The following is a 27,143-nucleotide window of genomic DNA, read 5'->3' as shown; positions in this document are numbered from 1 at the left end:
TAAATTATGCAACCAACTTATCACCTGGCTGTTGATTCTGTTTTCGAGCTTCATTTAGTAATGAAGGACACAAGGAGCACAACGTGAGAATTATATACTAAGCGTTCCTTTAAAAAGATATCATGGAATTTTGTAGACTACATTCGTTTATCATCATCCTCTTTTAACGACACTTTAATCCCCTGTGGGGGGGGAGTCTGGGCAACTGAATTGCGCTGTATGTTTGCTGGCCAGATGCCCTTCCTGTTGCCAATGCGGAGTTCTATTCAGCAGATATATTCTCATTGTGCTGAGAGAGAGAGAAATATATCTGCCTCTACCTCGGATCGAATGCACGGCCTCCTAATTTAACACATTCAATCAATACTACTTGGATAAACTGGCCAGTTAATGTGCACACGAGATATAGGCATTGTTACTCCCATCTTACTCTGCTGTGGCCCAGCAGGAGCCGTTGGAGCTGCCACCAGGCTCCGACAGCAAGGGGCCCTCTGAGTCGGCTCTGGAGGACCCTGGACAGGGTTCCGACTCCGAGCAGGGCGCAGAGAGGCTGGTTGGCCACCAGGAGGCACCTGAGCCTTGGACCAGTGGGGAGGAGACAAGGGAGAGTGAGCTGGAAGCCAGTAGTGAGTTGTTCCTGGATGCATGCCATCGAAGAGCTACTAGGCGTCACGAACAATTACGCAATTACAGGAGGTGATTGTACTCAGCTGGTGGTCATTAGGCTCCTCTCCAGACTATAAAAGCCACTTGCGAACAACAAAAGTGCGCCTGACTAAACCGCGGTGACAAAAGCGCACCGACAAAACCACGCCGACGAATGAGCGCGCCGACAGAAGCGCGCTGTAACATAACCCTAAAAATAACCCTAAACCTAACCCTAAACCTAACCCTAAGCCTAACCCTAAACCTAACCCTAAACCTTACCTTAACTTAAATCGCGCTTCTGTCGGCGCGCTGTTCTCGGCGCGCTTTTGACATCGTGGTTTTAGCGCCACGGTTTTGTCGGCGCGCTTTTGACATTCGCGCTTTTGTCGGGTCACGGAAGGAACTAGCTGAGAGAATAACATAATATTCTCAGTATGTTTGCGGGGGAGAAAAATTCACGGAACAGCAATAACATGAGAGGAGAAATTAAGCGAAGACAAAAGATGAACATGGTTAAAGAATTACTCTGTTATCTGGAACTATTTAGGAATCGTCTACAAAAAAAATTCTATTAAACAGTTTTGTAACTACTGAACCAAAAACGGCAGTTGTGAGTATTAGGTTAAAAGAGGTTAAAACAATACTCTTGTGCTGTTGCTACCTTCACTGTGGAAAGAAATAATAATTAGGGTATGTTTTTCTAATATCTGAATAGTGCCAATTAAAATATTCAAAGAGATAACAAGACTGGATTCGTCACTTCCAGAAAACGATGAATCCTTCGGGAGGTCTGCGCCCGAAATGCTTGACTAATTGTAAATCAGAACTGCAGAAAAATCAATGGCTGCTAACTTGCCTTCCATCGAGGACCTGCACGCTGCACGAGTCAAAAAGAGGGCCGTGAAAATATCTACAGACCCCCTCAACATCCTGGGCATCAATTGTTTCAACTCCTACCCTCAAAACAACGCTATAGAGCACTGCACACCAAGACAACTAGACACAAGGACAGTTTTCCCCCGAATGCCATCGCTCCGCTAAACAAATAATTCCCTCACCATTGTCAAGCCATTGACTAAGGCTGCATTACTATTAGTCTTCTCATCGTTCCTATCACCCATCTCCTCCCACTTATGACTGCAGGACTGCAACTTTGTCGCTTGTATCCTCACGATTGATATTGATTGTTTCTTAGTATGATTTGATTGCTTATTTGTACCCTATGACTATCATTAAGTGTTGTACCTGATGATTCTTGATGAATGTATCTTGTCTTTTAGGTACACTGAGAGCTTATGCACCAAAGACAAATTCCTTGTGTGTCCAATCACGCTTGGCCAATGAAGAATTCTACTCTACTCTATTCTATTCCATTCTATTCCTATTCTTATTCCTGTTTATTGTATACTATTGAATTCTATTCTATTCATATTCTATTCCTATTCCTGTTCTATTCCTATTCTACTCTATTTCTATTCCTATTCCATTCCCATTCTATTCCTATTCTAATTCCTATTCTATTCCTATTCTATTCCTATTCTACTGTATTTTATTCTATTCCTATCCTATTCCTATTCTATTCCATTCCTATTCCCATTCCATTCCTATCCCCACTCCTATTCTATTCTATTCCTATTCTAATTCCTATTCTATTCCTAGTCTACTGTATTCTATTCTATGCTATTCTATTCTATTCCTATCCTATTCTCATTCCATTCCCATTCTATTCTATTCCTATTCTATTCCTATTCTAATTCCTATTCTACTGTATTCTATTCTATTCTATTCCTATCCTATTCCTATTCCCATTCCATTCCCATTCTATTCCTAGTCTTATTCCTATTCTATTCTATTCCTATTCTACTGTATTTTATTCTATTCCTATCCTATTCCTATTCCATTCCTATCCTATTCCTATTCCATTCCTATTCCCATTCTATTCTATTCCTATTCTAATTCCTATTCTATTCCTAGTCTACTGTATTCTATTCTATTCCTATCCTATTCCTATTCCCATTCTATTCCTATTCTAATTCTTATTCTATTCCGATTCTACTGTATTTTATTCTATTCCTATCCTATTCCTATTCCATTCCTATTCCCATTCTATTCTATTCCTATTCTAATTCCTATTCTATTCCTAGTCTACTGTATTCTATTCTATTCTATTCCTATCCTATTCCCATTCCATTCCCATTCCCATTCTATTCCTAGTCTTATTCCTATTCTATTCTATTCCTGTTCTATTGTATACTGTTGAATTCTATTCTATTCCTATTCTATTCCTATTCCTATTCCTATTCTACTCTATTCTATTCCTATCCTATTCCTATTCCCATTCCCATTCTATTCCTATTCTATTCTTATTCTATTCCTATTTCTACTGTATTTTATTCTATTCCTATCCTATTCTCATTCCATTCCCATTCTATTCTATTCCTATTCTAATTCCTATTCTATTCCTATTCTAATTCCTATTCTACTGTATTCTATTCTATTCTATTCCTATCCTATTCCTATTCCCATTCCATTCCCATTCCCATTCTATTCCTAGTCTTATTCCTATTCTATTCTATTCCTGTTCTATTGTATACTGTTGAATTCTATTCTATTCCTATTCTATTCCTATTCCTATTCCTATTCTACTCTATTCTATTCCTATCCTATTCCTATTCCCATTCCCATTCCCATTCTATTCCTATTCTAATTCTTATTCTATTCCTATTCTACTGTATTTTATTCTATTCCTATCCTATTCCTATTCCATTCCTATTCCCATTCTATTCTATTCCTATTCTAATTCTAATTCCTATTCTATTCCTAGTCTACTGTATTCTATTCTATTCCATTCTATTCCTATTCTAATTCTTATTCTATTCCGATTCTACTGTATTTTATTCTATTCCTATCCTATTCCTATTCCATTCCTATTCCCATTCTATTCTATTCCTATTCTAATTCCTATTCTATTCCTAGTTTACTGTATTCTATTCTATTCTATTCCTATCCTATTCCTATTCCCATTTCCATTCCTATTCTATTCCTATTCTAATTCCTATTCTATTCCTATTCTACTGTATTTTATTCTATTCCTATTCTAATTCCTATTCCCATTCCCATTCCATTCCTATTCTACTGTATTCTATTCTATTCCTATTCCTATTCCATTCCCATTCTATTCTATTCCTATTCTAATTCCTATGCCATTCCATTCTGAATTCTTAACTAATGTGAGCATTCATTGCACCGTATTTCACTTGAGAACAACTACAGAAACACCAAAGGTTTAAGGAGTGAATGAAAACTATTTACCTGTATTTTGTGCAGGTGGAGTTTTGGCCCGACTGGCTTTCGGGGTGAAGAGTAACTTGGGGTGAAGCTTGAGCCGAGAGCAAAAAACCCAAAGCTAAAACTACCAGGGCCACAGTGGTGCCTATAAAAAATAAAATAAAAAAAACCAACAACAATCAGCTTCATTCCAGAATACTGTACAGAATTCACACATAGAGGCATGTAGGCAGTCCTTGACTTACGATCATAATGGACCCCAATGTTCCTGTGGCTAAGTGAAACATTTGTTAAATGGATTCCCCCTCCCCTCCCAATTCTTAACTGAATCACTTAGTTCAGGGGTGTCAAAGTCGATTTCATTGAGGGCCGCATCAGGGCTGTGTTTGACCCGGGGGGGCGGGGGGGCGTGGCCAGCTCAACGTCACTCATTGAGGCTCCGTTTTCAGCTGCAACGGCCTCCTGCAGCCCTCTGCCAGTGGAAAGGAGCTGCGGAGCTCCAGCTGGGCTCCATTTTCAGCTGCAACGGCCTCCTGCAGCCCTCTGCCAGTGGAAAGGAGCTGCGGAGCTCCAGCTGGGCTCCATTTTCAGCTGCAACGGCCTCCTGCAGCCCTCTGCCAGTGGAAAGGAGCTGCGGAGCTCCAGCTGGGCTCCATTTTCAGCTGCAACGGCCTCCTGCAGCCCTCTGCCAGTGGAAAGGAGCTGCGGAGCTCCAGCTGGGCTCCATTTTCAGCTGCAACGGCCTCCTGCAGCCCTCTGCCAGTGGAAAGGAGCTGCGGAGCTCCAGCTGGGCTCCGTTTTCAGCTGCAATGGCCTCCTGCAGCACTTTGCCAGCAAATACGGAACTTGGGGAGGATGGCAGAGGGATGCAGGAGGCCGTCGCAGCCGAAAACAGAGCCTGGGAGAGCTGTGTGCATAGCCATCCCGAGCTCCGTTTTCGCTGGCAGAAGCTCCGCGGGCCAGTCCTTCCCTGTTTCCAGGGTGGCCTCGCGGGCCAGATCTAAGCGCCCTGAGGGCCGGATCCGGCCCGCGGGCCTTGCGTTTGATAACCGACTTAGTCAGCCACTCTAACTAACAAGAAATATCGGCTCCACTTCTAGATTCTCTGCTATGAATCACATCAACTTCATTGAGGCTGTCTACCAACCTACCTATTAACTACCCTGCCTGTACTATTTTTATAAATAACTCCAGGCAGTGAACATATCCAACACACCTTCCTCCTCCTATTTTTCCCCACAACATCAGTCCTGTGAGGTGGGCTGGGCTGAGAGAGAGAGTGATTGGCCCAAAGTCACCCAGCTGGCTTTCATGGCTAAGACAGGACTAGAACTCCCCGTCTCCTGGTAATTGGCCTAAAGTCACCTAGCTGGCTTTCAGGGCTAAGACAGGACTAGAACTCCCTGTCTCCTGGTGATTGGCCCAAAGTCACCCAGCTGGCTTTCAGGGCTAAGACAGGACTAGAACTCCCCGTCTCCTGGTGATTGGCCCAAAGTCACCCAGCTGGCTTTCAGGGCTAAGACAGGACTAGAACTCCCTATCTCCTGGTGATTGGTCCAAAGTCACCCAGCTGGCTTTCAGGGCTAAGACAGGACTAGAACTCCCCGTCTCCTGGTGATTGGCCCAAAGTCTCCCAGCTGGCTTTCATGGCTAAGGTGGGACTAGAACTCCCTGTCTCCTGGTGATTGGTCCAAAGTCACCCAGCTGGCTTTCAGGGCTAAGACAGGACTAGAACTCCCTATCTCCTGGTGATTGGTCCAAAGTCACCCAGCTGGCTTTCAGGGCTAAGACAGGACTAGAACTCCCCGTCTCCTGGTGATTGGCCCAAAGTCTCCCAGCTGGCTTTCATGGCTAAGGTGGGACTAGAACTCCCTGTCTCCTGGTGATTGGCCCAAAGTCACCCAGCTGGCTTTCAGGGCTAAGACAGGACTAGAACTCCCTATCTCCTGGTGATTGGTCCAAAGTCACCCAGCTGGCTTTCAGGGCTAAGACAGGACTAGAACTCCCCGTCTCCTGGTGATTGGTCCAAAGTCACCCAGCTGGCTTTCAGGGCTAAGACAGGACTAGAACTCCCTGTCTCCTGGTGATTGGTCCAAGGCCACCTAGATGGCTTTCATGGGTAAGGCAGGACTAGAACTCCCTGTCTCCTAATTTCTAACCTGCTGCGTTAACCGCAAGACCAAAGCTCTACGGTCCACTTTCAAATGCGCTTCCATTTGTTCCCGTCCATTCTTACATACCCGCTAAACTTCCCAGGGTGAGTTTGCGCCGGCCGACTTTTTCCACAAGCCAGACTCCCACGAGCGTGAACATGAAATTAGTGAAGGCGGTCAAGGCAGCAAGCCAGATGGCCAGGCGGTCATCTCGGACACCCGACATCTGCATGATGGTGGCACTGTAGTACCTGCAAGACAAATAACCTTATATGTGAAGTACATTCACCGATTCGGACAACGGCGAAGCGACCGGTCGGTCTTCGTCATGGCTAGCGATAGACGAAAGGGTTCTTTCCGGAGACACTAATATTACGCTCTGTCCATCAAGATATAATAGATTTGATCCTTGGGAGATTCTGGAACTCGAGCAAATGCCTCCAATGTGTCTGTCTGTCTGTCTCTCTCCCTCCCTCCCTCCCTCCCTCCCTCCCTCCCTCTCTCCCTCCCTCTCTCCCTCCCTCTCTCTCTCTCTCGGTATCCGTTCTTTATTTATTTTTTTGGCAGATTTTTTTATTATTATTTTTTCCCCTTCTACAACACCTTACAGTCATTACATCAACATTGTTATGTCATCATACCTGTACATGAATATAATATTTCGCTTCTATATTTACACACTTTATACACAGTTCTATATATATTTATATATATATTGTTTTTTTGGCTTAATTAATTTTGTTCCTGTTTTGCAGCCATTTGTACCAATTGTTCCAAATTTCATAATATTCCGACTCTTCTTTATCTTTGAATTTCAGTGTTAATTTGTCCGTCTCTGCACAATCCAAAGGTTTTTTTTTTATCACTAATTCGTCCGAGGGGGTATTATTTTGTTTCCAGCATTGGGCAAATGCTATTCTAGCTGTAGTTAGCAGATTTATTAATATGTACTTAATTTTCTTTGTATATTTCGGTATCCGTTCTAAGGTTATTATTTCAAGCAATTAGTGACCATAACACCGGAAATAGATCTTCAAAGAGACATATGGGGGGTGGGGGAAGCATACTGTAGTAATGCAAAATATAATTTCTTGCTTTCCCTGGATTTAAAGGCATTTCTGAAACCGGCAGCTATATTTTGCATTGTGGCAAATCAAATTAACTGGTCTGAAATATTAATAGAGAAATGGAACGAGTTCTTGTTTAGGTGGCAATAACCACTGAAATAGGGGGTTTGTTGGTTTGTTTCAAATGTATGACTGTCCATCCATCCATCTTTCTATCCTTCCATCCATCTATCTATCTATCCATCCACCCGTCCATCTATCTTTGTATCCATCCATTATCTCTTTATACATCCATCCATCTCTCCATCCATCCATCTTTCTCTCCATCAGTCCATCTATCTCTGCATCCATCCGTCCATCTACCCATTGATTCATCTAACTTTCTCTCCATCAGTCCATCTATCTCTGCATCCATCCATCCATCCACTCTCTCTCCATCCTTCTATCTTTCTCTCCATCTGTCCATCTATCTCTGCATCCATCCATGATCTCTCCATCCATCCATCCACCCACCCACCAGCTCTCTACCTATCCATTCATCCATCTTTCATTCCATCAGTCCATCTATCTCTCCATCCATCCATCTCTCCATCCATCCATTATCTCTCTATCTCTCTATCCATCCATCTATCCATTCATCCATCAATCTTTCTCTCCATCTGTCCATCTATCTCTGCATCCATCCATCCATCCATCCATCATTTCTCCATCCATCCATCCACCCACCCACCAGCTTTCTACCTATCCATTCATCCATCCAGCTTTCATTCCATCAGTCCATCTATCTCTCCATCCATCCATCTCTCCATCCATCCATTATCTCTCTATCCATGCATCTATCCATTCATCCATCAATCTTTCTCTCCATCTGTCCATCTATCTCTGCATCCATCCATCCATCCATCCATCATTTCTCCATCCATCCATCCACCCACCCACCAGCTTTCTACCTATCCATTCATCCATCCATCTTTCGTTCCATCAGTCCATCTATCTCTCCATCCATCCATCTCTCCATCCATCCATTATCTCTCTATCTCTCTATCCATCCATCTATCCATCCATCCATCAATCTTTCTCTCCATCTGTCCATCTATCTCTGCATCCATCCATCCATCCATCCATCCATCCATCATTTCTCCATCCATCCATCCACCCACCAGCTTTCTACCTATCCATTCACCCATCCATCTTTCGTTCCATCAGTCCATCTATCTCGCCATCCATTATCTATCTCTCTATCCATCCATCTATCCATTCATCCATCTATCTTCCTGTCCATCTCTCCATCTATTTATCTTTCTATCCATCTTATACCACCCAAGAAAGTTTTCCTGACCTCCTGAATATATACACCCATCCATTTTTTTAGCCCATTCGCTAAATGTACCCTTCTGTCACAAGACTCCCTATGCTGGTTTAAGCCTACTGTAGTGGTTGCACTGGAAAAAAACCAGAAAAAATCATTATACCTGGGGGATTGTGGTTGACAGATTTAGCATTTCTAGTTGATTAGGTAGCTTGATGATGGCTATCTAATTACTCAGCACAGTCCAAAATACAATCAGCTTTCATCCAGGAACATTTCCAAATTGTAAAACGCCGGTAAATGTTTCTATATACGGAAACCCAGTCACTGCCTTTGTCCGCAGTTCCGTCCAACCTAATAATATGTTTGGAGTTATTATTAGCCACCGCCGGTCCCTGAACAGTTAACATGTCTATTAAAGATGTTTTCTCTTTTGAGATGCAAAGCTAAAAATAACAGGTATTACGAACCTATGATGACACTTCAAATGCTTTCCACTGTTTACATACCACGTTGATTGGATGGCATGTCTTAATGATGGACTAAACTAAAGGAAGAGTTTAAAAATAGAGATTGAAAATGGCAAGCAGCATCCAGAAAGACACCAACGAAGGGATCAAGACAATGCTCATATTTAAGCAGTCATCCAGTACCCCAAAAAATAGCCTCCTCTTGCGTTTAGAAATAACTCAGGTCGGGGATGAAAAGAGTAGAGTTCCACATTTAGGCAAGAAAAAAGAAATGCACAGGTACAGTATAGGTGGCACCTTGCTCAATAGTAGTAACTATGAGAGGGATCTTGGAGTCCTAGTGGACAACCATTTAAATCGGAGCCAGCCGTGTGCAGCAGCTGCCAAAAAAGTCAACACAGTTCTAGGCTGCATCAACAGAGGGAGAGAATCAAGATCACGTGAAGTGTTAATACCACTTTATAAGGCCTTGGTAAGGCCACACATGGAATATTTGCATCCAGTTTTGGTCGCCACGATGTAGAAAAGATATGGAGACTCTAAAAAGAGTGCAGAGAACAGCAACAAAGAGGATTAGGGGGAGACTAAAACATATGAAGAACGGTTGCAGGAACTGGGTATGTCTAGTTTAATGAAAAGAAGGACCAGGGGAGACAGGATAACAGTCTTCCAATATCTCAGGGGTTGCCCCAAAGAAGAGGGAGTCAAACTATTCTCCAAGGCACCTGAAGGCAGAACAAGAAGCAATGGGTGGAAACTAATCAAGGAGAGAAGCTAGTTAGAACTGAGGAGTAACTTCCTGACAGTAAGAACAATTAATCAGTGGAACAGTTTGCCTCCAGAAGTTTTGAATGCCCCAACACTGGAAATTTTAAGAAGATATTGGATAACCATTTGTCTGAAACGGTATAGGGTTTCCTGCCTAGGCAGGGGGTTGGACTAGAAGACCTTCAAGGTCCCTTCCAACTCTGCTATTGTAAATATTGTATCCAACTTTTTAGATTTCTGGATTTCCAGAATTCCTCAACCAGCAGGATAGCTAGATAGAGATGATAGATCAGTTTGTGGCAAACCCCCATAATTTAATGCCCACTGTGCACCGTGCCACCTGCATATGCACATGTGACCTCTCCCCCCATCCCGCTGCCCCGCAAATGCGCGTGTGGCTTTCTTGGAGCCTGGGGAGGGCGAAAATGCCCTGCCCATTTTCTGACTTCCAGTGGGCTTCGTAGGACCGTTTTTCGCCCTCCCCAGCCTCCAGAGGCTTTCTAGGATCCTGGGGAGGGCGAAAAATGTCCCAACGAATAAACCGGAAGTTCAGAAACGGATGTTTTTCTCCCTCCGGAAGTTTCCGAACTTCTGGTTTTGAAAAGCTTTCCAAAAGAGGGAAAAACATTTTTGCACTCTGCAAACCTCCCCAAAACGGCCCGTTTTTCACGAAAACAGGACCGTTGTTGTTTTCTTTAAAAAAAGGCATGAATAGCCTTGGGGGGAGGCTTGCAGAGTGCTCGGGGGGGGGCAAAAACGAGCAAAAAATGACCCGTTTTTCACAAAAACGGGCCCATTTTTTTGTCAAAAAATTGCAAAAAAAGAGGCTTCTTTTTTTGAGGAAAATACTCCGAAAAATACAGTATATGCCAGAAAATGTATTTCTTTCCTCTTCTAAAGTCTATTGTTTTCAATGCGCTGAGAAAAATCATGGGGTTTGTGTAACATGAAATAACGTTTCTAACACGACAAACTCTACAAGCTGTGCAAGGACTAGATGAAGTTGGAGAAAAAGTTTTTTTTCACGACTGGACAGTGACGCTCACGCCTGTTTTTTTTTCCCTCTCTCTCTGCCTGCTCTGTTAAGGTGGGAGATAAAAATGCCGCAAAGTCTTTCTTTGCTTTCTGCAGAAAATAAAAACTGATTATCAGTAGCCTCGTGCTCAGAGTTTCATTGGAATTATCAGATTCTGAGCTGAATTCAAAAACCTTAAATTTATTTTCGGGGAAACACGGTTAACACGCTCTTCGACATGAAAAACTTAGGACAGAAGCTTTTGGGGGGGGGGGAATACTCTCTTCGCCCTCTCAAACAAGGCGAAACAAAAGCTTCCAGAACTTTCTCCGGTTTCAGCTTAAGGACCACTGAGTTGCAAATTATATATTATACAAGCCCAATACGTTCCAGGTTCAATGGGTTTCCCAGATGGGAAACGCGTTTGTTTTTTTTAATTCCAGTTGTTGCTTCCATTTCTTTCTTTCCTGGAAATGAAATTGTTGAAGGAGAAAAGCCACACAATATATCTGATTGCCAGGCGGTGTCTATTGCGACTTGTCAGTTTAAACGTTCTGTGGTTAAAAAAAAAAAAACTCCAGATATTGCGGCAGAGGAAAATCATGCAAAAATTGTAAATGTAAACCACCTTGAAAGGAGTGAAATAAAAGCTTTATGGAGGAGATTGCTTTCGAAAATGATCAGTCATCTGCTCTCCCTTTCTAAGCTGCAATGTAGGTTTCTTAGCAGGGGGGAATTTAATTTTTTTTACTACCGGTTCTGTGGGGGTGGCTTGGCAGACATGGTAGGGGAAGGATACTGCAAAAATCCCCATTCCCTTCCCCACTCCAGGGGAAGGATACTGCAAAATCCCCATTCCCTCCCCTCTCCAGGGGAAGGATACTGTAAAACCTCAATTCCCTCCCCACTCCAGGGGAAGGATACCGTAAAATCTCCATTTCCTCCCCACTCCAGGGGAAGGATACTGCAAAATCCCCATTCCCTCCCCACTCTAGGGGAAGGATACTGTAAAACCTCAATTCCCTCCCCACTCCAGGGGAAGGATACTGCAAAATCCCCATTCCCTCCCCACTCCGGGGGAAGGATACTGCAAAATCCCCATTCCCTCCCTACTCCAGAGGAAGGATACTGCAAAATCCCCATTCCCTCCCCACTCCAAGGGAAGGATACTGTAAAATCCCCATTTCCTCCCCACTACAGGGGGAGGATACTGCAAAATCCCCATTCCCTCCCCACTCCAGGGGAGGGATACTGTAAAATTTCCATTCCCTCCCCACTCCAGGGGAACGATACTGCAAAATCTCCATTCCCTCCCCACTCCAGGGGAAGGATACTGCAAAATCTCCATTCCCTCCCCACTCCAGGGGAAGGATACTGCAAAATCTCCATTCCCTCCCCACTCCAGGGGAAGGATACTGCAAAATCTCCATTCCCTCCCCACTCCAGGGGAAGGATATTGTAAAATCTCCCCTCCCCACTCCAGGGGAAGGATACTGCAAAATCCCCAGCCAGAGGTTGTATTTGAGAGTTTTCCAAACTAAATTTCTGCTACTGGTTCTGCAGAACCTGCTGAATTTCACCCCCGGTTCTTAGCCATATGCGCCGTGTATAAAATAACTTCAAGAGGTACACAACAAATTGCTGCGTTTGGTGGGTTTTAAATATTGTATGTTCGGCACCGAGTGCCGAAAAGGGAGCACACACGTTCGTCTGGGCGAAAACCCGGAAGAGGAGCTGCCCAGGGAGCATGCGCGTGCCAGAAAATGAATTTTTTGTTTCTGGCATGAGCGTGGCACCATCCGGCTAGTCTTCCAGTTAGTGGCACACCTGCGTGCGCAACGATCACCTGGCTGGCGCCTATGCTCAGGCTGGAAAATGGAAGAACAGCTCTTCCAGCTGATCGTCATCTACGCATGCCCGGCAGAAACCCGGAAGAGGAATGGGGCGAACTGCGTGTGCCAGACAACATGGCTCCGCATGCCACTTCGGGCACACGTGTCATAGGTTCGCCATCACAGTTCTAGAGTCTCAACATCTTTTTTTTATAGCTCGGCCAAAACTGGATGTAGTACTCTAGGTGTGGCCTTACTAAGGCTTTACCGAGCGGTATTAGTACCTCACTTGATCTTGATTGTGTATCCCTCTATTAATGCAATTTAGGATTGCATTGGCTTTTTGGGCTACCGCCGCGCACTGTTGATGTCCCACAGGGCAGAAAGTCATGGCGACATCTCATGAATTGTGTTATTAAACTAGATTTTAAGTTTCCTCTTCTTCTCGCTCGCCGCCTGTTTTCCATTTCTTTTGCTCCCTGCTTCTCATTCTTTTTCTGAATTTCTCATAACGTTGCTTCTCCCAAAGGGAAACAACTCAGTGTATCATTTCCATCTATAAAACAAGAAAATTACACTCGGTGTGAAGAGGTAGTACTTGTTCTGACCGAGGCTTCCCGAGAGCATGAAGCCAACTCCTGGTCCCGACAAAAAACCTCTTTATTAATTTACTGTGAATTCTTCTCATTCACATCCAGCAAAGTCTTTCAAGGGAGGATTTACAGTCACAGACCTTATCTGACTTGGAGAGCTGCCAGGCCGACATCTGCAAAACTTGGCAAGGAGTCTCGGAGAGTCACAAACCAATTAAGCGAACTAATGGTCTCCTGCAAACTCCACTCCCCTTTCGCTCCTCTTTTATCTCCTCTGGGAGGGGCCATTCACCGTCCACCTGTGGCCTTCCTCCCAAGTCGACCCCTCTTCTTTAGCTGCTCCCTTCGTCTCACAACTCTGTGCATGCCCACACTGGGAACAGGCTCCAGTTGTTTGTCTGCCTCACTGATGTCTGACTCTGAAGGCAGCTGATAACTGGCATACGGCCCTGGCCCCCTCTCTGCCTCCGACACAGAGCCCTCCTCAGAGCCTTCCCCAGACTCCAGGACTGGCCCATCATCCTCCCCAACCTCCTCACTCTCCGAAAGATGCGCTGGTGAGCCACAACAGTATTTTCTATTAGAGAGCCCAGTCTTGAGGGGTGTGCCATAATGATATATTGCGCAGATCATGAATTTCTAGTATTTTTTTTTAATTTATTGCTATTACACTCTTCCCTTGAAAAGCGGCGAGAGATTTGCATAGCTGCTGCTGTGTCATCTGGTTGTGTTGGGAAAATGTTTTTTGGAATAAACGCCTCAAATCTGTTGCTTTTCATCCCTTAGTCTTACGAGTCTGCAGACAAGATAGTCTCTTTTTTTTAAAAAAAAAAATCAGTGGAACAATTTTGGGGATGGGGGAGAAACGTGCTTTATAAAAACAAAAAGCAACGAAGAAAAGAATGAATCGAAACCATAAATGAATAAATCATACATTAACGGGTTATAAATCTTATTGCCAAACTGATTATGTCATTAATAGCAATAGCAATAGCAATAGCAGTAGACTTATATACCGCTTCATAGGCCTTTCAGGCCTCTCTAAGTGGTTTACAGAGAGTCAGCATATTGCCCCCAACAATCTGGGTCCTCATTTTACCCACCTCGGAAGGATGGAAGGCTGAGTCAACCCTGAGCCGGTGAGATTTGAACCGCTGACCTGCTGATCTAGCAGTAGCCTGCAGTGCTGCATTTAACCACTGCGCCACCTTGGCTCATTCGCGTTAATGGGGCCCTCAATGACATGAGGGTTTGACATCCCTGGGTTAGAGGCACCAAAACCTGGTTTTTGAGATGGAAGACCTTGATTCAATCCATCCATCCATCTTTATTCACTTGTAGACCGATAATAAAACCCACAATGAAGTAACAGAATAACAAAGTCAGAAAGGACCTTGGAGGTCTTCTAGTCCAACCCCCTGCTTAGGCAGGAAACCCTACACCGCTACAGACAAATGGTTATCCAACATCATCTTAAAAACTTCCAGTGTTGGAGAACTCAGTTGTTCCACTGATTAATTGTTCTAACTGTCAGGAAATTTCTCCTTAGTTCTAGGTTGCTCCTCTCCTTGGCTAGTTTCTGTTCTGACCCTCTCCTCCGTCCAGTAACGAACGCCGAGACAAGCTTAACTGGAATTTCACAGCACTTTATTAGCAGGAAACATAAACCTCGGTGGCTGAAAGCCAAGCACAACAAACAGATAAGAACCTTGGCAGCAACTCAGACTTCAACAGAGACAGATAACAGCTTCTCCAGCGTTACGAATGAAGTTGAATCCTGCAAACCAGACTCCTCCCAGAGTCTCTCCTTAAATACAATCTTGAGAGGAGCCTAATTACAGTCCAATTATCTTTTGTAACTGCGTAGCTGTTCTCTCCGGGCATCCAGGACCACCTCCCTTGTCTCCTCGTCACTACTCCAAAGCATGACGTCAGGAGCACACTCCCTTCGGCTTTCACCGCTGCTCCATGCCTCAGGCGCCTCCTGGTGGCCAACCAGCCTCTCTGCGCCCTGCTCGGAGTCTGAACCCTGGTCCAGGGTCCTCCACTTCTTCCAGAGCCGACTCAAAAGGCCCTTTGCTGGCGGAGTCTGTTTGCAGCTCCAACGGCTCCTGCTGGGCCACAACAGTTTCCACCCATTGATTCTTGTCCTACCCTCAGGTGCTTTGGAGAATAGCTTGACTCCCTCTTCTTTGTGGCAGCCACTCAAATATTTGAAGACTGCTATCATGTTACCCCTAGTTCTTTTGCTTATTAAACTACATTAAAGTAGATTATACTTCCCAAAACAGTTCTTCTTATGTTTTAATTTAAATTAATATAATTAATTTAATTGCTCTAAAAGATCGAAAAAGAATGAGGCAATATCATGGCGTGTAGTACAAACCAAGAACAGCATTTTAACGGTGGTCAAGGAATAATAATAACAATTTCAGGGAGAGAAGGGAAAGGAGAGGAGGAAGGAAGGAAGGAGAGAAGAAAGAGAAGAAAGGGGGGTAGGAAGGAGGGAGGGAAGGAGGGAGGGAAGCAAGGAGGGAAGGAAGGAGGGAAGCAAGGAGAGAAGGAGAGAAGAAAGGAGGGAAGGAAGGAGAGAAGGAGAGAAGAAAGGAGGGAAGGAAGGAGGGAATGTAGGAGAGAAGGAAGGGGGAAGGAAGGAGGAAAGGGGAAAGGAAGGAGAGAAGGAGAAAAGAAAGGAGGGAAGGAAGGAGGGAAGGAGAGAAGGAGGGAAGGGGAAGGAGGGAGGGAAGGAAGGGGAGTAGGAGAGAAGAAACGAGGGAAGGAAAGAGGGAGGGAGGGAAGAAGAAGTAGGACCGTTGTAAGATAAGATGGATCTATGGGATGTTAAAAAAGCAATCTTCAAGTATATTGTCAACAGTAGGGAAAAATTGTTATAAATACATATTATTAATAACAGTTATGAGATCATATAATTGTGAATGTATATATGAAATTGATAAAATATTTTTTTTAAAAAAAAAACCCAACTTCAGATAAGACAAGTCAGAATGAGGGGGATAATTTACAAAAAATAAGAGATCATAATTTATACGTTATGTATTAAACAAATTACTACAGCCACCCAATTTGTGCAATTTGTGTCTCCAAGCGGCATGCAACGTTTAAAAATTTGAACGATCCATCCAAAAATAAAACTGTTACGAGAGCAAAGATAAGCAGGGGGCAGAGAAAAGGCGAAAGAAAGGAAGACGTTTCTCTCCTTTTTAAAATAATATTGAAAACTGGGATCATCCAATGGCCCTGAATAGTGCTCAATTCAGAATAGAGTTTTCTTTTTATAAAAAAAGTGAATTATTAATTTAATCATGGAACTTATTTCACTGAAGATATACTGAGGGTCACCAGCTACAATAGGTTGTTACGTAAATGCTAGAAAATACAGTTTTACCACCTTTCTTGACACAGTTTTTAAAGGAATCACTGCAGTTCTTAAGTTCGTAACACAGCTGTTAAGTGAATCTGTTAAGTTGACTTTGCTCGTCAGAAGGTCGCAAAAGGGGACTCCGGGACACAGCAACTGTCGTTAAGTACATGCCAGTTGCCAAGCCTTCTGAATTTTGATCTCATGGTCGTGGAGATGCTTTTATCTCAGTGAGAGCCTCAGAAGGGAGACGGGAGACGTTTATATTTTAAAGCTCGTTCGTTCATCGTTCGGCATCTTCTCCTTCGCCGACTGTCAGGAAATCGTAGTCCCATTTGATTTCACGCGGTTGCCTTGGCAATAACTAAGGCTACCCATCCATTTTATCTGCCCAATTTGAAATCTATTAATAGGGAAACAAGAATGACGTGGGGGGGGGGAGGGAAACCACTTCATTCTCGTCCACGGCTTTGGGAAGGATGCAGGGACGGGGTTCAAAATTTTTCAGCAACGGGTTCTCTGCCCGGTTGCTGGGTGGGCGTCGGTGTGGTGGGTGTGGCCTAGTTGGCCTCTTGCACCACGTTGGGGGGGGGGGGGATTTTCACCTTCCCCATGCTCCGGAGGCTTTCCCTGCGCCTCTGGGAGCCCAAAAACTGCTTCCCTCAGGTTCTGGAGGCCCTACGGTGGCCGGAAATGGGTCCATGTCTGACCTTCCAGAACTCCCAGGAGGCCCGTTTCCCCCCCTTCCCGAGCCTCCACACAGACCCTGCACTTATCTTATTTTTCGGAGTATAAGACGCACCTTTCCCCCCCCAAAAAGGGGTTGAAAATCTGGGTGCGTCTTATACACTGAATACAGCATTTTTGGCCTCCCGAAACCCCACTCCCTTCACCAAAATGGCCGTGCATAGCCTTTAGGAGGCTTCCAGAGTGCTCCTGGGGGCTGGGGAGGGCGGAAATGAGTGAAAATGGGCCGTTTTTTGCTCGTTTTTGCCCCCCCCCAGCACCCACAAGCACTCTATAACCCTCCTAAAGGCTATGCATGCCATTTTTTTTTTACAAAAAACGGACCCATTTTTCGCAAAAAAACGGACCGGTTTTGGGAGGTCTGCAGAGTGCAAAAACTTTTTTTTTAATTTGCCTCTTCAAAATCTTGGTGCGTCTTATATTCCGAAAAATACGGTACCTCGCATCCAAAACGGGCCGCATGGGGACTCCTGGGAGGGGCAGGGCGGGAGGGGAGGGGCCAAACAAGGGTGGGATTTGGAGGTTCTCCGAACCGGCCATAACGTTAGCTACGGGTTCTCCCGAACCCGAGCTAACCCGTAGCAGCCCACCCCTGGAAGGATGGAATAGGGTAAGACAGGGAGCATAGCTTGCTTTAAAAAAAACAAAACACGTTCAATTGGAAGCTCATTGCAGCGATAAAAAAAATATCCAATGAATTTGGCGCAATTCGTGTACGGCTTCACCTTTATTTTTGAGGATGTGAAAACAGGTTTTACAGGTGAGAAAACTTGACCTATCTGGATAAGCAAACTTCACCCATCAGAGCGCGCAACAAGAATCAATCACACCCGGAGATTAAAAAAAAAGTGGGCAGCCTTAAATGGAAATCTGAGATTGGTGTTGGGCCACCTTGGCGCCGTTTAATCCCATGTTATTTTTTCCCGAGGATAAAGTCTATTTTATCTGCAGCCTGTCCAAGGGAAGCCGTTTTTCTTTTAGAAGGTCAAATTAATTCCTCCCTTCCTTCTTGTCTTTTCTTCCTAGTTCTTCTGTCCTACCGTCCTTCCTCCCTTTCTTTTCTTCCTAGTCCATCCTCCCTTCCTTCCCGTCTTTTCTTCCTAGTCTGTCCTTCCTTGCTTCCTTTCTTCTCTTCCTAGTCCATCCTTCCTTCCTGTCTTTTCTTACTAGTCTGTCCTTCCTTCCTTCCTTTTCTTCCTAGTCCATCCTTCCTTCCCTCCTTTCTTCTCTTCCTAGTGCATCCTTCCTTCCCTCCTTTCTTCTCTTCCTAGTGCATCCTTCCTTCCTTCCTTTCTTCTCTTCCTAGTGCATCCTTCCTTCCTTCCTTTCTTCTCTTCCTAGTGCATCCTTCCTTCCTTCCTTTCTTCTCTTCCTAATGCATCCTTCCTTCCTGTCTTTCCTTCCTAGTCCGCTGTCCTTCCGTCCTTCCTTTCTTCTCTTCCTGGTCCATCTGTCCTACCGTCCTTCTTCCTTTCTTTTCTTCCTAATCCTTCCTTCCTGTCTTTTCTTCCTAGTCTGTCCTTCCTTTCTTCTCTTCCTAGTCCTTCCTTCCTTCCTTCCTTCTCTTCCTAGTCCATCCTTCCTTCCTGTCTTTTCTTCCTAGTCTGTCCTTCCTTCCTTTCTTTCTTTTCTTCCTAGTCCATCCTTCCTTTCTTCTCTTCCTAGTCCATCCTTCCTTCCTTCCTTCTCTTCCTAGTCCATCCTTCCATCCTTCCTTTCTTCTCTTCCTAGTCCATCTGTCCTACTGCCCTTCCTTTCTTTTCTTCCTAATCCTTCCTTTATCTCTTTCCTTCCTAGTCCTTCCTTCCTTCCTTCCTTCCATCCTGTCTTTTTTTCCTTCCTGTCTTTTCTTCCTAGTCTGTCTGTCCGTCCTTCCTTTCTCCCTTCCTTTCTCCCTTCCTTCCTCCCTGGTTTTGGACAACACCGGCAGTCCTCAGGTTAGGACCCCAATCGAGCCCCTAACTTACTGTCATAAATATGAACTGGTGGCCAATCATCTGATTTTGATCATCTGACTACGGGAGAGTCTGCGATTGTCGTAAGTGTGAAAAACGGCTTTTTCCAGTGCCGTCATAACTTCGAACGGTCCCTAAACAAACTGTTGTTCGTCGAAGGCTACTTTGTACCAGGCCTCCTGCCTGAGCAGAGGGTTGGAGTAGAGGACCTCAAAGGCCCCTTCCAACTCCCGTTATTCTGTTATTCCATTATTACAGATGTTTCCTGCAAAGCAGGGTGGATAAAAACTGATGGGTTTTTTAAACAAACAAACAAGCAAGCAAATATTTTTTAAGATTTAAATTGGATTGTTTTTTTTATTTGTATCAAATTTATTTTAATAAAATGCTTTCGGAGTAAAAAAAATCTCTCTAAATATAAAATACGAAATGGAGCTTAGTTACAGAGCATGAGGCTGTTTATAGAGCCGAGGTGGCGCAGTGGTTAGAGTGCAGTACTGCAGGCCACTTCAGCTGACTGTTATCTGCAGCTCAGCGGTTCTAATCTCACCGGCTCAAAGGTTGACTCAGCCTTCCATCCTTCCGAGGTAGGTGAAATGAGGACCCAGACTGTGGGGGCGATATGCTGACTCTGTAAACCGCTTAGAGAGGGCTGAAAGCCCTATGAAGCGGTATATAAGTCTAACTGCTATTCTGCAATATTGGGACTCTCGGTGAGTCAACAGCGGGACAGAGGAGGATCCGCCGTGGGAAAGAGACGAGCGTGGCTCTTTACAAATGATGATTTCGATCAAAGTTTCAAAGTTTAATAGCATTTGTATGCCGCCCAATCCTGTGGGACTCCGGGCGGCTAACAATACAAATCAAAAAGAATAGAAGAAAAGAAAAGATAGACTTAAAAACACACCATGCACTCCGTTCCAAGTGGGGCTGGACCATATTTTGGGGTCAACAGCCCCAGGCCTGCCGGAACAACCAGGTTTTAGTGGCCTTACGGAAAGCCGAGAGAGTGGGAAGGGTCCGGATCTCTGCGGGGAGATCATTCCACAGGGCCGGATCAGCTACAGAGAAAGACCTCCCCCCGAGGAGTCGCCAACTGGCATTGCCCGGTCGACGGTACCTGGAGGAGGCCCAATCTGTGCGATCGAGTTGATGTAAATCAAGCCTTTTTACTAGTGATGCAAATCGCGATTTAAACCGACTTGGTTTAAACCCAATCCAACCCTCTGCTGGAAAGAGCATTTTTGTGAAGGTAAAAGCCACACCTGACTTTGGCCTTTCCATTATATTGCATTTATTTAGAAATATTAGTGGTCATTCATGTTCGGACGGTTCCTTCCCCCTCTGGCTGTGAAGTCCTTCAACCGATTTGGAACAAATCATAGAAAAGGTGGAAGCCAAGATGTTCTCAGAGCAAAGGTTTGGGAACCGAGTTGGCGCAGTGGTTAGAGTGCAGCACTGCAGGCTACTTCAGCTGACTGCAGTTCTGCAGTTCGGCTGTTCAAATCTCACCGGCTCAGGGTTGACTCAGCCTTCCATCCTTCCGAGGTGGGTGAAATGAGGACCCGGATTGTTGTTGGGGGCGATATGCTGACTCTGTAAACCGCTTAGAGAGGGCTGAAAGCCCTATGAAGCGGTACATAAGTCTAACTGCTATTGCTATTGCTAAAGGTCAAAAATGAACGTAAACAGTCATAATATAGGCATTATATCAAACGGTTACTTTAGTACTTTGCATTGCTAAACCGTTTTAACGATGTTTTCCGTCTCTTAAAACTGAAAATAAAAGGGCGGAATTCTCTTTAAAAAGTTGAATGATACATACATGACTGTGTTAATACCTGCCAGCTGTTGGAACATCTGTAAGCCACAGCCCACAATCAGCTGCCTTCGGGTCGGAGGATAAGTCAGCATTCGGTAGATTACCGGTCCACCTTTAAAAGAAACAGAGAAAAAAAAAGATGTTTCAATTCATTGAGCATTTCAAACTACCACTTTTCAAATCTTCTTAATATACAGGGAGTCCTCGATTTGCTTAGTGAGCGTTCTGTTCTGACCCAGTTCCCCAAACACGACAAACCCTCGGAAGTAAACTCAAAAGATTCCTTTATTACGAGCGTCGGCAGCCACGGCAAAACGTTTCTCCCTCACCGCAGGCTAAGAAGTCCATCCGGCAGGGAGATGAATAGCTGTCTGCCACATCTATTCATCTCCGCCCCCTGCCCTTTATCCCCAGTGCTAGTGGGGCTTTGTTAGCAGTGGTGGCGCTTTCTTCTCAAGGACCAGCCCATAGATTTCCACTGCTCTCCTCTCCTCCTTCTCAAGGACCAGCCCATAGATTTCCACTGCTCTCCTCTCCTCCTTCTCAAGGACCAGCCCATAGATTTCCACTGCTCTCCTCTCCTCTGACTTCTGTGCATCCATGTGTCAGGCACTGGACCCAGCTGTTCATCCTCTTCCTCATCAGCCACCTCCAGACCTGGGGGCTGTTGACTCTCCATCTGAGGGCTGACGGACAGCCCAGGCTCCGCTTCCCCCCCCCCCTCTCTCTCTGCCAGCTCCATTCCCTCTTCCCCCTCGGAGCTCTCAGGTTGCCTTGATACTGATCCTAACTACCACACCCCTCATCCGATTCAGCTGATGGGGGGAGGCCGCCGACAGGCCACAGCACATTCCAAGCTACAACAGCACTGAAAAAAAGCTATTTAGGAGGGTTATTTTCACCCTTACAACGGCTGCTAAAAGGACAACGTTTTGTATTCCGAAATGTTTATACCGTTAAAACCTCTGTGGCTTTGAAACACAACTGCAATATTGACTTCAGAATGAAAGTATTCTAAAGGGGACAACAAAACCTTTGATGTTAATTACTCAGTGGCCAGAGAGGCGTTGTAACATCTAACCTCGCTGATTCTTTTGTTTACATGAGAAAAACTTCAGGGCATTTTGCTCCAAATGAAGCTTCAATTGATCACAACTCTTGTGCCGTTGGAAGGGGGAAAAAATGCATCTTTTATTATTTTTATACCTTCCAGGGTGAAATTCCAGGAAATCTAACATTGAGCAATACTGATATATTCTTACTACAGGTAGTCCTCAACTTACAACAGCTCATTTAGTGGCGGAAGTTACAACAGCACTGAGAAAAGTCGCTTAGGATGGTTTTTCCCACTTGACACCGTCCCCATAATTCATGCGATCCAAATTCAGAGGCTTGGCAACACTCGTACTTACGACGGTTGTAGTGTCCCGGGGGGGTCACGTGATCCCCTTTTGTGACTTTCGGACAAGCCAGGTCAATGGGGAAAAGCCGGATTCACTTAACAACCGTGATGCTAATCTAAACAACTGGAGTGATTCACTTAACAACTGTGGCAAGAAAGGCCGCATAATTTCTTTCTGACTTTTCAAAACAAATAAAATATATGTAACGGACCAGTTATCGAAGTTAAAAGAATAAAAAGCAATAAAAATGAAAATTCTCCGGTGTATTACAATGGCTCTTAGTCATACATGAGTAAGAAACTACAAGTTGGCTGATTCACAACAGAGAAGACAAACCTGAACAGAGAGAAAGATATTATGCCCTCTTTCCCTGAAAATAAGACCTCCCCAAATAATAAGCTGTTGTGACTCAGCAGATGTCTTCTGTGAGTCTTTTCAGGATGCAAGATTAACACTGCAGCTGGGGCTGGTGAGTGGCGTGTTCTGGGGATAAAAGGACGGATGGTGCCACACCCTGGTTGCAGGAGTCAACGTTCCTTGGTTCGTTCAACATTGATTGATCATCAGTCGTGGTTTATGTAAGATACACTTGGATAAGTGCTTTGTTTCCTGTAACCCTGATTCAAGGCTACACTTGGAGGGTTCCACCACAAAACCGCGGTCGACAAAACCGCGGTCGACGAAAGCGCGTATGTGATGTCATCACAGCGCGACGAAAAAGATCGAAAAATGTAAAAATAAAGCGAAAACCTTATCCTAACCCCTCCAAACCTAACCCTAAACCTAACCCTTAACCTAACGAAAAACCTAACTCTAACCCTTAACCTAACGCTAAACGTAACGCTAACGCTCTAAACCTAACCCTAACCCTTAACCTAACCCTAACCCTAACCCTAACCCTAACCCTAACCCTAAACCTAACCCTTACCTTTATGTGAATCGGCTTGCTGTAATTTAATTTTTATTTAAATTTTTCGATCTTTTTCATCGCGCTGTGATGACGTCACATACACGATTTCATCGACCGCGCTTTTGTGGAACGCGGTTTTGACGGGTCACGCACTTGGAGAAGTGCATTGCTTGTAAGAGTTGTTTTGTATTCTGTTATCTGCTGGAAAGAGACTTTATTTCTGTTTATTTTGGGGCTCGCAGCCAGCCCAAGCCGAGAACTGATAAAGAGAGTTCCTTTTAAGTTTGTCTGCCTGCCGTTTGTTATCGAGCCGAGAAGGGGGGGACAGAACAATAAGCCCAATCAGGCTTTTGAGCGCATGCGCTCAAATAAGACCTCCCTAAAAATATTGCAACCCAGCAGCTAACATGAGGTGACCACGCTCGCCGCCTCCTGCACCTCAAAAATAATAAGATTATATACAAAGGTTAACAAAAAAGAATTAAGTTAGATACAGTTAAGTTTTGATTATTAGGGGTAAAATGTTATGATACAGGATATAGTCAAATAAAGGAGGGATAATGATGACAACATATTTATCAGCACAAATGCAACACAAATGTAACAAAAAGGCAACATTAAAAATAATGGCTTTCTGTCTGGATGGTCTCCTGGGGTGAGCCGATAGACAGAGAAAGGAAGCAGTATGCTTCCTCCCATATTTGGGCATGCCAGGGGTTGTGACATAATACATACCTATTTCCCTGGCTTAGCTGATAAAGGAGGAGAGACTGTGGCGTAATGGCTAACACAACTGCCTAATATGTAATACAGCACAGGTTCAAATCCCAGTAAGGGTATGGCTAGCTGATGAGAGCTAAATAGCTTGAAATAGATCTATACTAGACTCCCTTTATTTATTTATCAGCACAAATGCAACACGTATGTATGTATGTATGCATGCATGCATGCATGCATATGCATGTATGTATAATATGTATATAAGGAAACTAGATGAAAATTGGCAACAGCAATTTGGAAAGGAGGATTAGAAAAGTCTGTTATTAAATATTATGGATGTTTAACTAGAATAGGACATAAGGATTCTGTGTTATTGGAGGATTTTAGAAATATTAAATGAAATGCCAGTATGTGGTTATGCATTAAATTTCGGTATATTTTATGATGAAGGATGTTTAAATAATTATAGTCAAACATAAATGGAGGTATGAGAGTAACATGTATAAATATTTGAGTTAAAATACTTGAGTTAATATGAATGATGCTTGATGACTGTGGAAGAGATGCACGAAAACCTTTTGTAACCAACTGATACACTTTCTACAGTATGTAAAGAAGGAAGATTTCATGTGTTGTGTTTGTTTTGGAAATTAAAAAAAAAATAAATTCTAAAAAAATAATAGTAATAATAAGACCTCCCCGAAAATAAGGCCAAATGCTTATCGCACTGTAATGAAAATAAGTATTATTGCTAGCTTAACAATAGTAAGACTATTAACTCAGACCGTTAAAATAGCTGATGGTGCAAATTACAAGTGTTTGTTGATGCTCTGTCCAACACCGCAAGGCAGAGGAACTGAATTCTTCTATAAATGCTTCGCTTGTGCTCAGTCACTCTTACCCAGGACATAGTAGATACGCAAACATATCTTCGTTTACACAGTTCTCTGCCTTCCAGCTATTGCATTAAAGGGAAAGGTTCCCCTCGCATATATGTGCTACTCATTCCTGACTCTAGGGGGAGGTGCTCATCATTTCTTCATTTCAAAGCCGAAGAGCCAGCGCTGTCTGAAGACGTCTCCATGGTCATGTGGCCGGCATGACTCAACGCCGAAGGCGCACGGAACGCTGTTCCCTTCCCACCAAAGGTGGTTCCTATTTTTCCACTTGTATTTTTACGTGCTTTCGAACTTCTAGGTTGGCAGAAGCTGGGACAAGGAACGGGAACTTATTCCGTTACACGGCGCTAGGGATTCGAACCACCAAACTGTGGACCTTTCTGATCGACAAGCTCAGCATTTTAGCCCAAATAAAGTCCCTTTATTTGTAAATCACTTGCATCATAAATATATTAAAGTATTTCTAACAGTGTTCGGTAGACTGACTTTCAAGGCGACGTACAAGACATTCGGAAAGTATTCGCAGGAGAAGGAATGGCAGAACCTAGCAGTGGAGTTAAGAGAGGGGTTAGCCTAGAATCTCTACGTGGTCACAAGATGAATGAAGTCCAGCCTCCCTTGAATTCCATTGACCCATGTCTAACTCTAAGCAGATACTGCACTGTTATTTTAGAAGATTCCTGTGCGTAGGCTTTTAGCAATGAAGCTGTTTCGTGCCAATTAAACTTCACCTGTGGACTAGTCTTTTGCGCCTAACATATTTCAAACCACAATCTTAAGAAGCAGAAAACTGAAAATATTCATCTCTTCCTAACTGTGATGGGCAACCTTTTTGGCGTGGTGTGTCAAAAATCGGCAAAAAATCGAGCATAACTCGCGTTGTGTGTCACTTCGACAAAAACATAATTTTGCGCAATTTATAGTTTAAACTACAAAAATGTATAATTGCAATATATAATTGTATTTAATAAACCAAAAACAAATTATTTAACATACCTGCTTAGTAACTTCTTTGTTCATCAGTCGATTTCGTCTGTTGCCCTTGATATTATTGAACTTGTTTGGGGTGCCGTAAACCAGGGCTGTGGAGTCGGCTGCTTCCAGCTCCACGTCCTCATCAACATGCCGCTCCAGCCCGCCCCAAGAGAACTCAGATATTCTCTTAATAATTGCATCTTTATTCTGCATATCGTGAAATAGAACTGGCGCACATCTTAGGAGAGTTTCTTTAATACATTCTCCCTCATTAAGAGCTTTTGCATGCTGAGCTATGGAGTGAGCAATGCTCAAACTTGCAGAGTTTAAATTTGTAGAGCCTTTCATAAATAAACAGCGCACTGTTCCCGCGCTCCTCTCCTGTGGGTCCTCCCTCGCCGCGCTGATGACGTGTGTGCGCACGGCACGCACGCCTTACCAGCAGCCCCTGCGCTCAGAAAGGGGCGGCGGCGATACAGTAAGTGAGTGTGGGCGGGGGAGATCACACGTCCCGCCCCCCCGTTCCTCCAGCACAGATTCTTTCATCCTCGGTGGCCGTGCAGGAGCTGAGGATGAATCACATGAAATCCTGTGCGTGTCACCCCAAATGGCTACGCGTGTCAGCACTGACACGCGTGTCATAGGTTCGCCATCACTGTCCTAACCGATAAAGTCTAAAATACCAACTGTTTGCTTCACTACCACCATTTCTGACAATTAAAATCTCGGAAGATAGAATGGGCGAATTCTTTCTTACCTGGAGTTTTTACTATACAAAATACTATATATTACATTCTACTAGGTCACCTGTATTTATAGGGACGGGAGGAGAAAGGACTGCAGATTTCACTGTTCTAAAGCAGCGTATTCGGCAAACCTTTTCGGCAACGAGTGCCAAAATGGGAGCACGCGCTCACAAGTGCATGTGCCAGAAACCAGAAAAGCAGCTGCCTGGGGCGCATGTGCGTGCCGGGAAGTTATCTTTTGGTTTCTGGTGTGCGCATGTGCGCTGGCCACCTGGTCTTCCAGTTTCTGGAAGACCAAGTGGTCAGCGAAGACCAGCTGGCCGGTGCACATGTGCGCATGCCGGAAACCGAAACAGCCATTGCCCGGAATGCATGTGCGTGCTGGGAAGATGATTTTCGGGTTTCTGGAGCACACATACGCACCGGGCTGCTGTTGTTCCGGGT

At 44.3% G+C, this 27,143-nt stretch overlaps 1 protein-coding gene and 1 pseudogene across 3 annotated transcripts in view; one reads left to right on the top strand and one right to left on the bottom strand.

Moving 5' to 3' along the window:
* The window catches only part of SLC2A13 (solute carrier family 2 member 13), a 141,882-nt gene that overhangs the window by 78,287 nt on the left and 36,452 nt on the right, over positions 1–27,143 (bottom strand). For all 3 annotated transcript variants that reach the window (XM_087722341.1, XM_087722340.1, XM_087722339.1), the window contains exons 4-6: positions 21,050–21,158; positions 6,177–6,340; positions 3,961–4,081 (exon numbers count right to left, since the gene is read on the bottom strand). In XM_087722341.1, coding sequence (XP_087578467.1) covers positions 3,961–4,081; positions 6,177–6,340; positions 21,050–21,158 — 394 coding nt within the window. The remainder of the gene's footprint in view (positions 1–3,960; positions 4,082–6,176; positions 6,341–21,049; positions 21,159–27,143) is intronic.
* On the top strand, positions 6,676–8,528 carry LOC148044209 (uncharacterized; annotated as a pseudogene).

This window comes from Thamnophis sirtalis, unplaced genomic scaffold, assembly GCF_051295495.1.
Source record: "Thamnophis sirtalis isolate CommonGarterSnake01/CBP01778 unplaced genomic scaffold, rThaSir2_p1.2 scaffold_9, whole genome shotgun sequence".
NCBI lineage: Eukaryota > Metazoa > Chordata > Lepidosauria > Squamata > Natricidae > Thamnophis > Thamnophis sirtalis.
The sequence above is the reverse complement of the archived record's forward strand: the minus strand, read 5'-3'. Positions and strand labels throughout refer to the sequence as shown.